Source organism: Acartia tonsa, chromosome 5 (genome assembly GCF_053477335.1).
Source record: "Acartia tonsa isolate MP-2025a chromosome 5, ASM5347733v1, whole genome shotgun sequence".
In the NCBI taxonomy this organism is placed as follows: Eukaryota; Metazoa; Arthropoda; class Copepoda; order Calanoida; family Acartiidae; genus Acartia; species Acartia tonsa.
Window position 1 is genome coordinate 17,950,986 of NC_137264.1, and position 15,549 is coordinate 17,966,534.

Below are 15,549 nucleotides of genomic sequence, written 5' to 3' on the forward strand. Positions count from 1 at the left end.
ATAGATTCTAATATTTTGGGAGGTTACCTAGACTTAGGATAAGGGGGGGGGGGGAGTTTGTACAGTTATAGGAAATGAAATATAAGTATCAAATTTTGCCCTGGCCGTTTGGGCTTGTTTTTATAGTTATCAATCTAATTCTTTTTGTAGACTCTCTTAAATGATTGGATCTACCTGTAAAACTTTAAAAATTGAATTTTGGGACTTTCCTTCTAGGGGCTAGTGGAGCAAAAGACCCCCCCAAACACTAAAATTTTTAGTTAAGAGCTTATTTTTTAAGATATCGAGCTGATTTTTAAAATGAAAGCTTGTATTACATAAAAGAGTTGATTAGCCATCCCAAATTTCATTTTTGTACTTTACTTCTAGGGGTTTGTAAGCTCAAAACTTATAAATTTTGTATTAGTGGGGGTTGTTTTACCCTAAAAGCCCCTAGAAGTAAAGTGCAAAAATAAAATATGGGGTGGCTAATCAACTCATCTATGTAATAAAAGGTTAAATTTAAAAAATCAGCTCGATATCTTAAATGAGCTCATAACTTAAAATTTTAGTGTTTGGAGGGGTCTTTTGCTCCCCTAGCCCCTAGAAGGAAAGTCCCAAAATTCAATTTTTAAAGTTTTACATGTAAATCCAATCATATAAGAGAGTCTACAAAAAGATTTAGGTTGATAGCTATAAAAACATGCCCAAACGGCCAGGGCAAAATTTTATACTGAATTTAATTTCCCCCCCTTTGATAATTATTGTCAAATGCTTTGATTTTGTTAAACTGTATAAAATAGTTGTAAATTTCTATGCACAAACAGGGTATACACCACCTTTGACAAGAGACTACACCCCTCCTGACCCAACCTTATAAAACAGCCAACGGGAGTGTCAAGAAAAAATCACACTCCTTGGCGTCGTTCGCGTGTCTATTTAATTTACAATCAAAGGACAATTGAGTTAGAAAATAAAACCTCTCTTGCTAACTGTTTTACAGCCCAGTGTGTTTAAGGGGGTGTCAAACAAAACTCCTGTGCACGTCACTGCGCACAAACATATAAATAACATGAGCATTAATTTTCACCTTGACAGGTCCCTTGTTGATGAGAGCGAAGTACATTTCCTTCTTTTCGTTCATACCAACTGTTCCAAAGTCAAGTGTACTCTCCCCTGGCGAGCTTGGCAGGAACTAAAACAAACATAAAATTAAACATTTAAAGGTAAGTTTCTACATCAAAATACACCAAAAAAGGCCTAAAAACCCCATTTCCGCAGGATTTTTAGTAACTAACCTAAAGATAATTTTTTTTCTCTCAATATTTTTCATTTAGATTTAGTACATATAGGACTAGGCTTATGTACCAAGTTTTAAGAATCTAGCTCAATATTTAGACCATTTTGCTCACTCTTTAGATGTCATTACGCCCCCCTCCCTTTAATTTTCATTGGCTGCCCTTTTTAACTAGCTATGTCCAAACATTTCATTCAATTTATTTATAGAAGGGGTATTTTTGTTTATCTTCATTGGGGATGTATATAATTGATCGTCCATTGCATTATCCCTTAAGATCCCTTCATTATTCTAACAAATAATCAGACAAAAAACTTACATATTTACATATAGGATACGAACTTAATTATTTCAACTTACCGGCTGAAGGTTGCCATTGAACAGGATTAACGGGACCGTCACACTGGTCAGGTTTGTATGAAGCGTCACTGTTGTGTCCAGGTTGGTGCCAGGTCCGGTTTTGTACTCAGGTTTGAGTCCCACACGTGCTAAGTTTACGGTGTCCCCTGGTTTTATCACCTATAAGAAAAGAAAAGCAATTAAGATTTGTTGATAAAGATATACAAGGATGATACTGTCCATAAAAGTGAGCAAAACAAATGTAAAAATCGGACAAACGAGCGGTAACAAATATAAAAAGTGTTCTATTTGAAAAGAACCCTAATTTATAAATTTATTGTGCATAATCGCACTAGGAATCAAAAAAATTAAATGAAATAGCCCTTTCTTACAATAAACCAATAGGACTGAAAAACTCTTACCCTTGGTTTGAACTTTGTGAGTGTGAAGACCCTGTTGGCCTCAGGGGCTAGCAGGGCACTGTGCACAGCCAATGGTACGGAGAAGCGGTTGGTCACACTCAAGGACCTACTGCTGCTCAAATAGGGCGCCTGGGAAGGGTCGTCAGCCTGAACAGTTATTAGATTGAGGTATAACATACAACCAATAACGAAGTTATAATTAGGGTTGGGCCGGATATCCGGTGTGGCCGGATATCCGGCCATTTTCAATATCCGGCCGGATACCGGATATTGAAACTATCCGGCCGGATACCGGATATTGAAACTATCCGGCCGGATATCCGGCTATATAATTTTTTATACTTTACACCAAAAATCTCTGCTTTTTAAAATTTTTAATGGCTATAACTTTCTTATTATTGAAGCTAGAAGAACATTTTTTATCTTTATGTTTATCTTTATGTAAATTTATATAAGATTTCTGAAAAATTTTTTTTTGCTACTTTAATATGGTAATTTGGCCGGATAACCGGATATTTGGCGTTAACCGGATATCCGGCCGGATACCGGATATCCGGCATTTGAAATCAGCCGGATATCCGGTATCCGGCCAAAAAAGTATCCGGCCCAACCCTAGTTATAATAATAATTTTCTAGGGCAGATGATACAACAAAACGGATAAGGATGAGATTTATTAGTGTCATAAGCAACATTCTACAAATAATTTTTCTTGTTGAATACCAGGGAGGGAGGGGACATTGGTCTGTTTCTTACATAAGTCCCAAAAGTCTTAAAGGAAAGTTTCTTATTAGTTGGAATAACAACCTTAGGGACTTTTATTGAATTTTGATCGAATGGTTCATTTAGTAATTGTAATCTACAGAAGGGATAATTTTGCGTTTCATCATTGGGGATGTAAATCAAAAACTGACCTCCGTATGATCGTTGACTAGAAACTTGGACACGGTCTGATTGACCGTAAGGCTGCCCGCCAGAACCTCAACAGTCCAGGGAATGACCAAGCGGGTCGGGTTGTTCTTTGCCTTGATGATTAGCTTGCCCGTGTGTAGGCCCTCCTTACCCAGGCCTAGGTGGGGGTTGTAGGTGGCCATGGCGACTATTGTAGGCTTTGTTGTGGACGGGGTTACCTACAATAAGAAAATTGAAAGAAAAAAAGAAAAAGTTTGACATTTGGAATAAGAAAGTTGATATTTAACATTTTAAACTGAATTGTGACTTTCGTCATACTACAACAAAATAGGTAGACAACAGTCTGAATTAGCGAACATTAAAAAAACTATGGATTGACAAAAGGAGATGCGGGGAGAGAGAAGAAATGTTCAGTGGCTATAAAAAAAAAGAGAGGAAGGAGAAGAAAGATGGAATATATGACAAAACTTTAAAGTTTTATAACATATCTAGTGAAATCAAGTTATAATTGACCTTCATAATTGAAAATCATTAGCAATAAAACTGCAATTTTGTACAGGACAGACGGACATTCAGACAAACCTTACTTAAAAGATAATCATTAAAAACAGTGAAGGTTTTTTCTCGTATTCATTCGAAATCGATCAATATTTTGTGGATTAGAACCGGTTCTCATCCATACGAAAAAATTATATCCAGTTTTCAACGAATATAAAAAAGTAGGTACAATCATAAGATTAAAACCAGTTTTTTAGCCCGTGCCTTCGGCATCTCGGGGCTAAAAATCCTGGTTTTAAACTTATAATTGTACATTTTATATCCGCGGAAAGTTATTTATAATACGATGCGAGAAATATGACTATTAGGTACTTACTAACCTTAACCGTTGTGGAGGTGAAGTCTATGGACATGGCATCTGTGAGTGGATTTGATACAATACTGGTCACAGTCACGGGTCTACTTCCAGAGTTGAGCAGAGAGATGGGCATACTCACCTCTCCGCCCTCAGAGGGTAACCGACCAAAATTTATCACCTCCTGAACAACATAATTTAATTACATTTTTTCTGCATCTATATAATATTAAAATGATTTTTTTTATGTTGGTCGAACAGAAGGGTGAAGCATAACATTCTACTAACGGTTAGACCCATTCAAAGTATATAACTAATGATAATACCATGGTTTTTCTATTTTTCTTTTGGAAAGGGAAACACCTCCAATAACTAATGACCCCCCCCCCCCCCCCTATCCCCCCAAAAAATGTTAGCTATTTTCCAGATAATAATACTCAAAAGAATATAATTTTTGTCAGGTAGAATAAAATTTGTTACCTGAGTAGAATAAAGACCAGGTACAGATGATACTTCTATCTCTAAAGGAACATAAAGATATTCTCCATCTGTACTGTTTGTCTTTATTCTAAATAAAATAAATAGTTATGTTTTTTTTTTCATTCCAAGCTATGGAGCATTTATTCTCCTATAATATAAAGAAGAACGGATTTTTGTCTTAAGCTAAAGATCTCGAAAGTTTCTTAGATTGTAAACTGTGATAGAGTTGTAATTTTCAGTGAAGCTTACAAAATGTCTAGTGGGTGGTTTGGAACTATATTCCTGACCTCTCCAAGAGGCTAGAGATAAAGCAAATAATACATACAATTATAAGATGTATTACCTAGGTTTTTTTTTTGTTATCGTCGCATTTTATTTTTTTCGTTTTAGTCTTTGGATACCTAGTTAAAAATATTTTTCTACTCTTCCCAGTACCCTAAAACGTGCTAGGGGAGAAGCTTCCAGTATATATATAAAAAAAGATAGAAATACGCCTAACTCGAAACACTAAGGAACTCAGCTAAAATTGAAAACCATTTCAAAAGTCGTCGTCTTCTTAAAATTAGAAAAAAATATAGGACTACTATTTTTTAAAAAAATTACCTGATATAAGCGGTGTTATTGCTCTCCACCCTTCCCCGAAAATTTGCCCTCATCACGTCTTTTGTATGATAAGGTGGTATCTCCCAAGCCTTAATTTATTTGTAGTTATTATTACTGTATTATAGTTCATTGTTCTTTAAAATCTAAAATATTGTTATTTGAATACACTAAAAAGATAATTTTTTCGCGTATTTTTCGTAAAGTTTGCTACAAGCAGGGAAAAGGTAATGATTCTAAGTGAAAATTTTCTCTCAACTCCTTCCCTTTTCTCCCCCTCTTGTTACCCACTTCCCTTTCAGTTACACCAAAAAACAAGTTTTACTTCAAACTTTACTCTGACAAAATATTTAATTTAATTTTCGGCAATTTCATATGGAATTAATTGGCTGGATAGCAGCTTCTAGCTACAAGCTTCCAGTCAAATGAGCTTATTAGATCAGACTGTTCTTGATTATGCGTTTTTATTATAATATGTGGTTGATCAAAATTAAGAACATTTTGACTGGTTGCTTGAATCCAACTTTGCGGAATTACACGACAAAATGGCGCTTCTTGTGCCAATTCTAAAAGTTATGATAAAAAAGTTTTACTAAACGACAATTAATTATGTATAACCAAGATAAACACAAATCAATAATGATATAAAAACAAAACTAGACTTAGAACATGACATTCTAGTTTGTTTCAGTAAAAACCAAGGTGGGAAAAAGTTAACAAAAAGTAATTGAAGATAAAAATGAGGACAATCCATTAAGTGCGAAGTTATCACATACGAAGCTATACCAATGTTATCAATTATAACTTTAACTATCAAGCTGTTTGTGCTGAAACTTGGTAACAGATAACCTAAAGATGACAATTTAAATATGCATAGCAGCTAAGAGAGGATAGATAGCAAAGGGGTAGTTGCACGAAGTGCATTTAACTTTGAATTGATAAAAATGCATATATTTTATTTAATAGGTAGTTTAAACTAAATCTATAGGACATATGTATATTTGAAAGAATTTAAATTTTCTACCGGGTAGTTTTAAAAATATCAAGATTATGCAACATAAATGGCTGTCCTGCTTTCACAAAAAAACAGCATGATGACCATTTTAGTGGTGCCAAATTGATTGCTATTTAGTGTAAGTAATACAAAATTATATATGCTACTGTTAGATGATATTCTTTTAACTTATGCTTGCAAACAAACTTGTTAAATGGACTCTATGCAACTATCCCTTTGAAAGGATAAATAATAATGTACCTGGGTATCTGGCTGTCCACTATCCTGTGGAGGTAATTCCAGATGTAAATCTCCCCCACTACTGTGCATCTCTAACACCTACAAAACAAAATCAAGGATGAACAAATCCATAAGCAACAAATTAAGAAATGATCCAAAATAAAAGCTTTACCTAAGTAGAGAATAATAATTAATAAAAATTGATTAGTTAATAGGTATACTTTTCATTGAATAGTTAATGAAAAATCCTACAGATAAATTAGTTTTGTTGGCCCTTAGGGGCCAAAGGGCCAATTAAGCAATACGGAATAATCTAATTGTCTGAAATACCTAGGATACGATGCATGATTTTTCAGTATGACTTTAAAATGGTTTTAATCCAGAGGAATTAAATCGGATTCGGAGCAAGAGTTAAAAATGTATTATGACATTAATCCCAAAAAATACTCAATGATGAAGAAAAAATCAATAAATGTTATTAGGTTTATTGGTTTAAATTGTCGCAAATGGTTTTCCAGTATGGCTTCGAACTCGTTGGATTAGAGCCTGTTCCCAGCAATACTTAAAATTTTATATAGTATCGTATTACAGACAGTTTTCCAAGAGTATTAAAATAAAAATCATAACATTAATACCAGTTTTGTTATCCCGGGACATCGGCCACTCGGGGATAATAAAACTGGTTTTAATCTAAAAAATCTTAATTAAACTCACCGCGGAAAGCTGTCAATAATACGATGCGATAAATAACTTTTTACAAACCTGAATAGTGGTGGGATATGGATTATATAGTTGTATGACCGGACTAAAGCTGGAGTTGACCGGTAGTTTGACCCCCACCAGCGGGCGCAGCCGGTACGGGTTAGGTAAACTCTCTCCCTCCACGTTATATCTGAAAATTGTATGTTAAAAATAGAATATATGTATTTATATCATGGTTTTATAGACATTATAGTTCCAACTCACTTCTGAATCTCAAATTATAAACTGAAATTAAGAATTAGGAATAAATATTTCTAATGTAGTTTAATAGGCTGTTGACCGTGGATGCGCTAATAAAAATAGTAGTTTAAGGGTTGGACGGTTAATTTTCTGGACTTCAAAGAAAATATGATTTCCCCTGAAGTACACTATTGTTTGATTTTGAAAGAAAATTGGGGGATTCTGTACCGTAAAGATCTTTGAAATTTCATTAAACTTGAGTAATTATACGAACCAACCAACAAACAAGACATAAAAAGGAGCTTTGCTAAAAGTACTTTAATACTAGGACAATAATATTAATAATAACAAAAAGCCAACAATTAACGTTAAAAAAGTTTACTAACTACCGTAGTGTTATACAGAATTTTTTTGTTGTAAATTTTATAATTATTAACTGTTATAAAAGATAGGTAAATATTATTTTTTTGTATGTTCTGACGGAGTAACGTACGGACAGACCATACTAAGTACTATATAAGCTGCGCTATCAATAATATATAAATATTGAATAGTGACAAAACCATTAAATGTCAACGCTATAATTAATCATTAATCAACCAATAATACCAATAATTATTTGTTACGTTCACATGTATGTATGTAGGTACTTATTCATTTTATTAAGGTTTATATTTGTGTTAATTATTAAGAAATATTATTTTGTAATTTTTTATTGGTGAAACAACGTCTTACTCGGGGTAAACGTAAATTGAAATTGGAACATTAAAGGGACATTTAAGTAAAAGAATAGAGCGGGCACAAGCTTAATGTAACTCTACCTACGGGGTGAGGACCCTGTACTGACTTTCAATTGTGTCTTTGAATATCAGCTAGTAGCATCGTAATTAGTTAAGTCGCTACAAAAGGGCAGAGAGCAATTTGCTAGCAGACAAAAGAGATAACCACCACTTGAGCCAAGTAGTTGTCTGGGTTATAAATCTATACTTATACATTTATTGACGGGACTAACAAATAGATAAAAATACAGACTACTTTTTTATATTAGGACTAGCGGCTTCGCCCCTAGCCTCTAGGGGCTTTGCCCCAAGAGATGACAACAAAAAAATTCAAAAAAAAAAATTAGAAGAACCAAAGAAATCTTCTACAAAAGAAATTTTCTACAAAAGAAATCTTCTACAAAAGAATTCTTCTACAAAAGAATATTTCTACAAAAGAATATTTCTACAAAAGAATTCCTCTACAAAAAAAAAAAAAAAAAAAAAAATGGGAGGTATTTTTTTTGTTTTTGGGGGGGTTGGGGGTGTCCCACCCCCGAAGAAAATAGCTTAAAACCACCACAGGACCAATAGGTACATACCCTGAAGAGTAGAATCCAATCGGTTCAGCGGTTACCGAGATCTTAAGGGACAGACAGACGGACAGACGGACAGACATCAAGCTACTTTGTATTATAGATAATCAAATCAATAAATAAAATAATTAAATTCTTTAAAAATATAAATATATTCCAAAACTAATCCAATGAAACCTAAAATATTTTCTTAAATAATATTTGTTTATATTAAAAAGAATTTGAGCAAATAAAATTCACCTAACCCCTTTTTCTCTCTCGCATTGATCGAATTGTCTGAAAAGTTTGAAATAACATTCAGCTAAATATTTATATTTTTGGTCTAGTTTTGAAGTTCAAAGCCTCGTCTGTTTATACAAACTAACAAATACAAGAGGGTCATTTTTTTCGCGTCATTTCGTAAAGCTGGGTGTTGGGTTGTCGTCCAATGCGCCGATAATGTCAAAGTGTTCTTAATCATAACCAAATGTATATATATGAAACAGTCCATAATTAACCCTTACAGACCAGGGGGGGGGGGGTCATATTGACCCCCCCCCCTATAGTTTTTTCAATGTCATTTTTTTGTAGGTAAGATAGAGAGTTGTGACTTCATGACTTTTTATCTGTAAGGGTTAAGTACAGTTTGACTTAATAAGAACATTTGACTACAACCCAAAAACCAACTTTGCGGAATTACGCGAAATAATGACCCTCTTTTTGGATAGGAAGGTAGAAATATATTTGAAAGTCATACATAGCTATCTACAATCACATTTTTGGAAGAGTTTCTGTTAAAAACATCTTATTTAAATGACTGTCATTTATTATTTCTTTATCCATTTATTTATAGGTATCAAACGCTTATGTGTATCAAAACAAAACTTAAATGTCAAAAATTGTCAATGATATTAATTTCGATTAATTTTCATCCTTACAAGATGATTCTAATTGTACTAGATACTTAGATTACAAAAACTCTATAAGATAAATCCTGCCACTCTTTCATCCTTTATGTTTTTTAAACAAATTCTAGCGGCTTCACTCCTAGAGGCCTCTAGCGAAACTTTCTTGGGATATTTTCTTATCGACGATTTCTTTGCTAAGGATAGAAGTATTATTTATAGGTTATTGGATGGAGAAGTAAGAAAATTCCTCTAAAAAAGCTACTACAACGTAGGAACACCTTGAAAGTCCAGTTGAACACAGAAAACCAAATACAAAATTAAATTGATTTTCAGTGTTAGTTGGAGAGAGAGAGATGTTTCAATATTTGGAGAACAAATTAGATTTTACTAATTTTCGCTATAATTAAAAGTACAAGTTAAATTATGTCATTATTCTTTTAATCTTGGCGAAAAAGGTCTCTAAAAGAGGCCGGGTAGGGGTGGGGAGGGCATATCGTACAAATTTTGGCATTTAAGCTAAACTTAAGAGTTTAAACTTTAGAAGTGCCTTTAACCCATTCTTTATGGATGTTACTTAACCTAATATCCTTGGGTGTTTGGACAGAGAAGGGTGCGTAACAGTCATCCTTAGTTCTCCTGGATTGCTGGACCAGGACCTGGACAGTACATCAAGTCGATAAGGTCCTTGACTGCAATCCCGCCCGTACGAGGTAAACCATAAAACCCATTCTTTAGTCTTAGGTCTTCAAAATATCTATAAAAACATGTTTAAACATCGCATGTTTTAATTTATTAATCTTTAGAAACTATTTTGGCATTAGACTAATAAATTGTGGGGTTTATTCATGCCATTAAAGGATAGATCGTTCTTATGTATTTTAAGTAGAGCTCTTTTAATGTAATAGAGTGTATGTAAGTCTATCTGTATGGATTTCTTCTGATGGGCTGAATTTAATTCGGCTAAGGCTACTAAATCTTTTTAATTACTGCCCCCTTTTATTCCTGGCAAAAGGTAGCAAACTTAGTACTTTGACATTGTTTAAGGCTTAAACATAACTTTTAGTTAGCACAACTACTTTATAATTACTTTTAAATGGTTGTTTTAAGTCTAAAGATGTTTAAGAATATAAAATTGATTTGTAATACATCATAGCGACAGCCCTTAACAAAATTTCATAATTCATTGATGACAAAAATGTCAAGTAAAATAACGTTGTTTAAAATTATTTTTATTTAGATAATAAGGAATATAATTATCCAAACCCAGTAACATAAGGCCACGTAATTTATGAGCAAAACAAACATATTATACTATTACTACAAATTGTATTGGATCAATAAATTAAAAACGCATTCAAGTAAAATCTTCTCAAAAAACATCAAGATGCCAAGGAATTTTTGTATGTGTGGAAGAACAGGCAGGTAGAACTGACAAACCCTAGTTATGGAGTGACTGCGCTTTTTCTACTAATGTATATATTATGTTCTCTATTAAGAGAAAGTATGTTAGTTAAAAGTTTTACAAGTTTACATAACTTTGTGCAAGGTTTACAAAGTGGGACTACAAGATACCTTGGGAAGGATCAATTCTTCAGCTAGTTGACCACTATGACACCCCTCACAGTACCTACTTTATTGTATAAAACAAAAGTGTTAGGAAATTGCCATTAGAGTTATATTTATTTATATTCATTTATTATTTTTAGCGATAAGGGGAGCCAAAATCGAACTTAACCTAACCTATAATAAACAACTACACCAGCAAAACTGAAACGTCCACAACCCCACTACTCTTCTTAAAAGTTTTTAAAGTAAGACCAAGAAGCAAGGGGCAAAGCCACTAGTCTTTTAAAGTAAAGTGAATAGTATTTTCAACATGTGTTAAGCTTTAATTAAATTATTCAATAATATTAGTTTTTACAATTGAAGTATTTACATTGGACTTATGTGTTTAACGTTAACAGCTAAGATTGTTCATGTTCTTGTTAATTTCTAAGAGGAATAACATTTCTTAAATATTTTAAAAGCCCATGAAAACCTAGAAATAAGCATGATTTGTCAGTCAATTCAAAGGGGGGAGGCGGATGTGCCACTTTTTGAAACCAAAACCAAAAGTCAACAAAGGAACTCATCTAAAAAAAGAGTTACAGGTCTGAGATTTTGCATGGCAGTTGCTTTATAGGAGTACATTATGGAACTGTGAAGAAACGGCGGCGCAACCGCCGAAAACCGGCGTTTCCCGCCGAATTTTTTTTTGCCTTTTCTCGGCGGTTTTCGGCGGTTGCGCCGCCGTTTCTTTACAGTTCCATATTGTACCCCTATTAAGCAACTGCCATGCAAAATCTCAGACCTGTAACTCTTTATTTAGTTGAGTTCCTTTGACTTTTAGTTTTAGTTTCAAAAAGTGGCACATCCGCCTCCCCCCTTTCTAAATAATAATCTGCTTTTTCTATGTTGTAAAATTGATTACCATTTTAGACATACTTAAAAAGATGATACCTTGTCTAATTGTCCTAAGAATTGCCATTTCAAAAGTTAAATTATTTATGACCTATCATTTCTTTTTTAGTAGTTTAAAATTGAAAAGAAATGACATAAGAGATTTTCTGTAAAAGAGACGGCAACACATTTAAAGAAAAAAATCTTAGCTTTTTCAAATCTGCCATGATTATTTTTGGTACAAAATGAAATGATGGTTAGTTTTACTTTACTTACAGGGAGAGAGGAAATGTGTGTGTGAGAGAGAGAAAGAGAAAAAGAGAGAAAGAGAGAGAGAAAGAGAGAGAGAAAGAAGGAGAAAGAGAAAGAAAGAGAGAGAAAGAGAGAGAAAGAGAGAGAAAGAGAGAGAAAGAGAGAGAAAGAGAGAAAAAGAGAGAAAAAGAGAGAAAAAGAGAGAAAAAGAGAGAAAAAGAGAGAAAGAGAGAAAGAGAAAAAGAAAAAAGAGAAAAAGAGAAAAAGAGAAAAAGAGAGAAAGAGAGAGTAAGAGAGAGAGGGGGGGGGGGGGAAGGAGAGAGAAAAGAAAGAGAAAAGGAGGGGAAGGGAGAGGCCTAGTCGACACAAGGTCAACATGAAGTTGTAATTATTAAAATTAGTAGCGCAGTTGTTATTCTACTATGCATTTTCTACTTGTCTGTCAGTTTTTAACGTTGGACAATTAAATAGCGCAGCAATAACAAGAAAAAGCCTTTATAACACAAAATGTGTCAAGTATCTTACTACATATATTGTATCAGCAAAACTTATAAATTATTATGGTTATCCTTTATAGTAAAGTTTCCTATTGGTCAAGAAAAGGTTTACAAGTATTGAGGGGGAGGATACAACTGCCCTCCAAAGAGAAATTGCCCGCCTAAACACATTTTTAATAACTTAAAGGTAGAAGGCAAAATATAACCCCCTCCCTCAAGCCCCTAGAGACGGAGCCGCTAGCATAAGGGGGGGAGGGGGGTTAATGCAACCATCTCGTAATCAGTGAGCAAATGACACTTAGAATTCGAATTTCGATCTAAACTTTTGCATGAGTAATCTTTGATAGGTCTATTTTCCCTAAATCGAACAAAAAGTTGGAAAAGTAACGGCTAGCGGCTCAGCCGTTCAGCCGTTTTTTGCCTATTTTCAGGGTAAATCCATCATCAATTACGTAGGAATCAACTTTTTGAAACATATTTTTGGTTAATTCATGTTAAATGATAGCAATAACCAATTTTAAAACTTCTAGTACCAACAGCTACCGTCTAGAACCGTTTGATAGCGTTTTGGAGTAGAAAAGAGTATTATGTTGAGAGAGGTTTCGTGGCTAATTTGCAATATAGATATCAAACAAATGGCAAAACAGATGAGCCGCCAGCCGTTAGCCGTTACTTTTCCAACTTTTTGTTCGATTTAGGGAAAATAGATCTACCAAGGATTACTCATGCAAAATTATAGATGGAAATTCGAATTCTAAGTGCCATTTGCTCACTGATTACGAGATGGTTGCATTAAACCCCCCCCCCCCTTATAAAGCGGCTACTTTTATTAAAAAAAAAACTTAACAACCAAGAGCAAACAATGGTAAAAATTAAACAACAAAGAAAAAAGTAAATATGAATCATTGTTTTCGTCAAATTTCCAGTGTATAAAAAATCAATAAAAACTACCAGACTTTCTCATTGGGTGTGCGATAAGTATTGGGACGAGAAAATTTAATTTCCTACTAGTTTGTTTTAACAAGGAATAATAATGTCTAAAGCAGCGCAGACAAACAGAAACATAACACGCGCCACAGAGCTAACAATTAGGAAAAGTTTTTCCATCAGGGGTAAAAAAATGTTTTTCTTCACAAATTATAAACAAGAGGGAGAAAGTTGGGGCGGATGAATATAAGATCAATTAACTGTTAAAACACCGACATCAATTTTTCCATAGTAGCAGGTCCTGCTTTTCAGTAGATTCCATTTGAAATTACTGAAAATTAGATATTTTGTTGGCGTAACACTTGTTTTTTTGATGTAGCTGAAGGGAAGTGGGTAAGAAGAGGAGAAATAAGAGGGTTGTGGGGAATTATTTGTCTAAGGGATATTCCCTGGTCCCTGCATAGTAGCTAGGTATCAGTGTCCTGACGAACGTCTCCTTGCACAAGAGAAGCTACTCTATCATCGTTCAATTTATATATTACTTTCACCATGAGATTTTCCTAATAAAAACACACACAAGTAGGTTTATTAAATATTTGTGCACTTTGACTTTGTCGTAGCATTTGATATTTTAGTCCAATTTAGTAAAATCTTTTTCAAGTATCAAACTAATATACTTGGTCTATGGAGATTATTAAACGATATGGTAATATATATGATGCATTATTTGTAATCAAAGACATTCATTTAAAATTTTAAAATTAATAAAAGGAAACATATCTAAAAATATTCTTTTTAGCTTTTGTTAATTAAAGAGGTTGTTTAGAAGCAACACCCTTGTGTTGAGCTATTTTAATAAATAATTACAGCCAATAGAAAGGATTAAGTGTTTGGTGTTTCATCACATCTGCATATTGTTATTATGAGAGTAATGGATATAAAATATACGTGGATATTAAGACATGGAAAAAATTGGTCGTCAATTCAGGTTGCGAATTTTGAAAATATTTTTTGGTCAGTTCGGTCATCCAATAGGGGGGAATGGGATGAGGGAAAGAGGGTCGATGGGGGTTATCGATATTCTAGCCAGCTTATTAGAGAACATGAAAATCTGGTGTAACATCCAAATAATAATTTATTGTGAAAGTAAAGGCACGAAAATGTAAAATTCGCGATTCTCAGTACTTTACAATAGTGTACATTTAATGAAAGCGATGGTTCACCCTGAATGTTTAGTTTAAACCCAATAATGTGTCATTTACCCAACTCACAGCCAAGCTAGGGGAAAATTATACGTTTACTTTTTAGTAGAGAAGCTGCTCTACAAGTTGAATACAACCGTCAACATATAAAGGTAATTTTAATAACTTTATTCGTTAGAAATAAAAGCTCATTTCGGTGATTTTTGAAAAAAAATTCTAGGTATAAAATGCGCAAATCTGAAGAATACACACTTTCCAACAGTTATAAATCTATCTCAACATTAATATTTAAATAAGTAACTACTGCTGCTTCATAACGAAATATATTTCAAAGAAAAATTTGGATAGCTATTATTTCAACTCAAGACTACTTTATCAAACTAACATCTGTGTACAGGCCAAATATATATTTCAAAGAAAAAATTCAATCGCATCGTAAAAGTGAATCAAGCAATATTAGCTTGGTCGTTTTATTTAATACTTTATTGTTAATAAGGTATAAATATTACCTAAAAGATCCCGCACTGGTGTGAATATAAAGGGTGTTTTCCACTACCCCCGGCTCCCTCCCCAGAAAAACAACCTCAAAAGTTGTATTTCCCCCCGGGGGTATCACCTGAAAATAAAAATGATAGTTAGCAAAGATGATAATTACCAAAAGTGACAAAGAACATAAATTGGAACATTAGACTGCATTTTTGTATAAACACGTTTTCTTATTCGTTAGCTCAAAAACTTTAGATATATAAATTGGATTTTGATTGGTTGGTTCCAAACTTAAATAATAATATTAATATGCAGGAGTTTTGTTCGTTTATCGTCAATTATCTTATCCATTAATATCATTGGTAATTTATAAAGTACTAGCGGGTACTCCCCTAGCCTCTAGGGGCTTTGCACCAAGAGGTAATGAAAATAGATAAATAAAAAAAATT

At 33.5% G+C, this 15,549-nt stretch overlaps 1 protein-coding gene across 6 annotated transcripts in view; it reads right to left on the reverse strand.

Moving 5' to 3' along the window:
• Positions 1-15,549, reverse strand: part of Tmem131 (Transmembrane protein 131) — a 40,868-nt gene that overhangs the window by 19,009 nt on the left and 6,310 nt on the right. For all 6 annotated transcript variants that reach the window (XM_080160584.1, XM_080160583.1, XM_080160587.1 and 3 more), the window contains exons 5-14: positions 15,124-15,230; positions 6,877-7,006; positions 6,136-6,213; positions 4,884-4,972; positions 4,281-4,368; positions 3,826-3,984; positions 2,950-3,165; positions 2,038-2,184; positions 1,637-1,795; positions 1,070-1,174 (exon numbers count right to left, since the gene is read on the reverse strand). In XM_080160584.1, the coding sequence (XP_080016710.1) occupies positions 1,070-1,174; positions 1,637-1,795; positions 2,038-2,184; positions 2,950-3,165; positions 3,826-3,984; positions 4,281-4,368; positions 4,884-4,972; positions 6,136-6,213; positions 6,877-7,006; positions 15,124-15,230 (1,278 nt within the window). The remainder of the gene's footprint in view (positions 1-1,069; positions 1,175-1,636; positions 1,796-2,037; positions 2,185-2,949; positions 3,166-3,825; positions 3,985-4,280; positions 4,369-4,883; positions 4,973-6,135; positions 6,214-6,876; positions 7,007-15,123; positions 15,231-15,549) is intronic.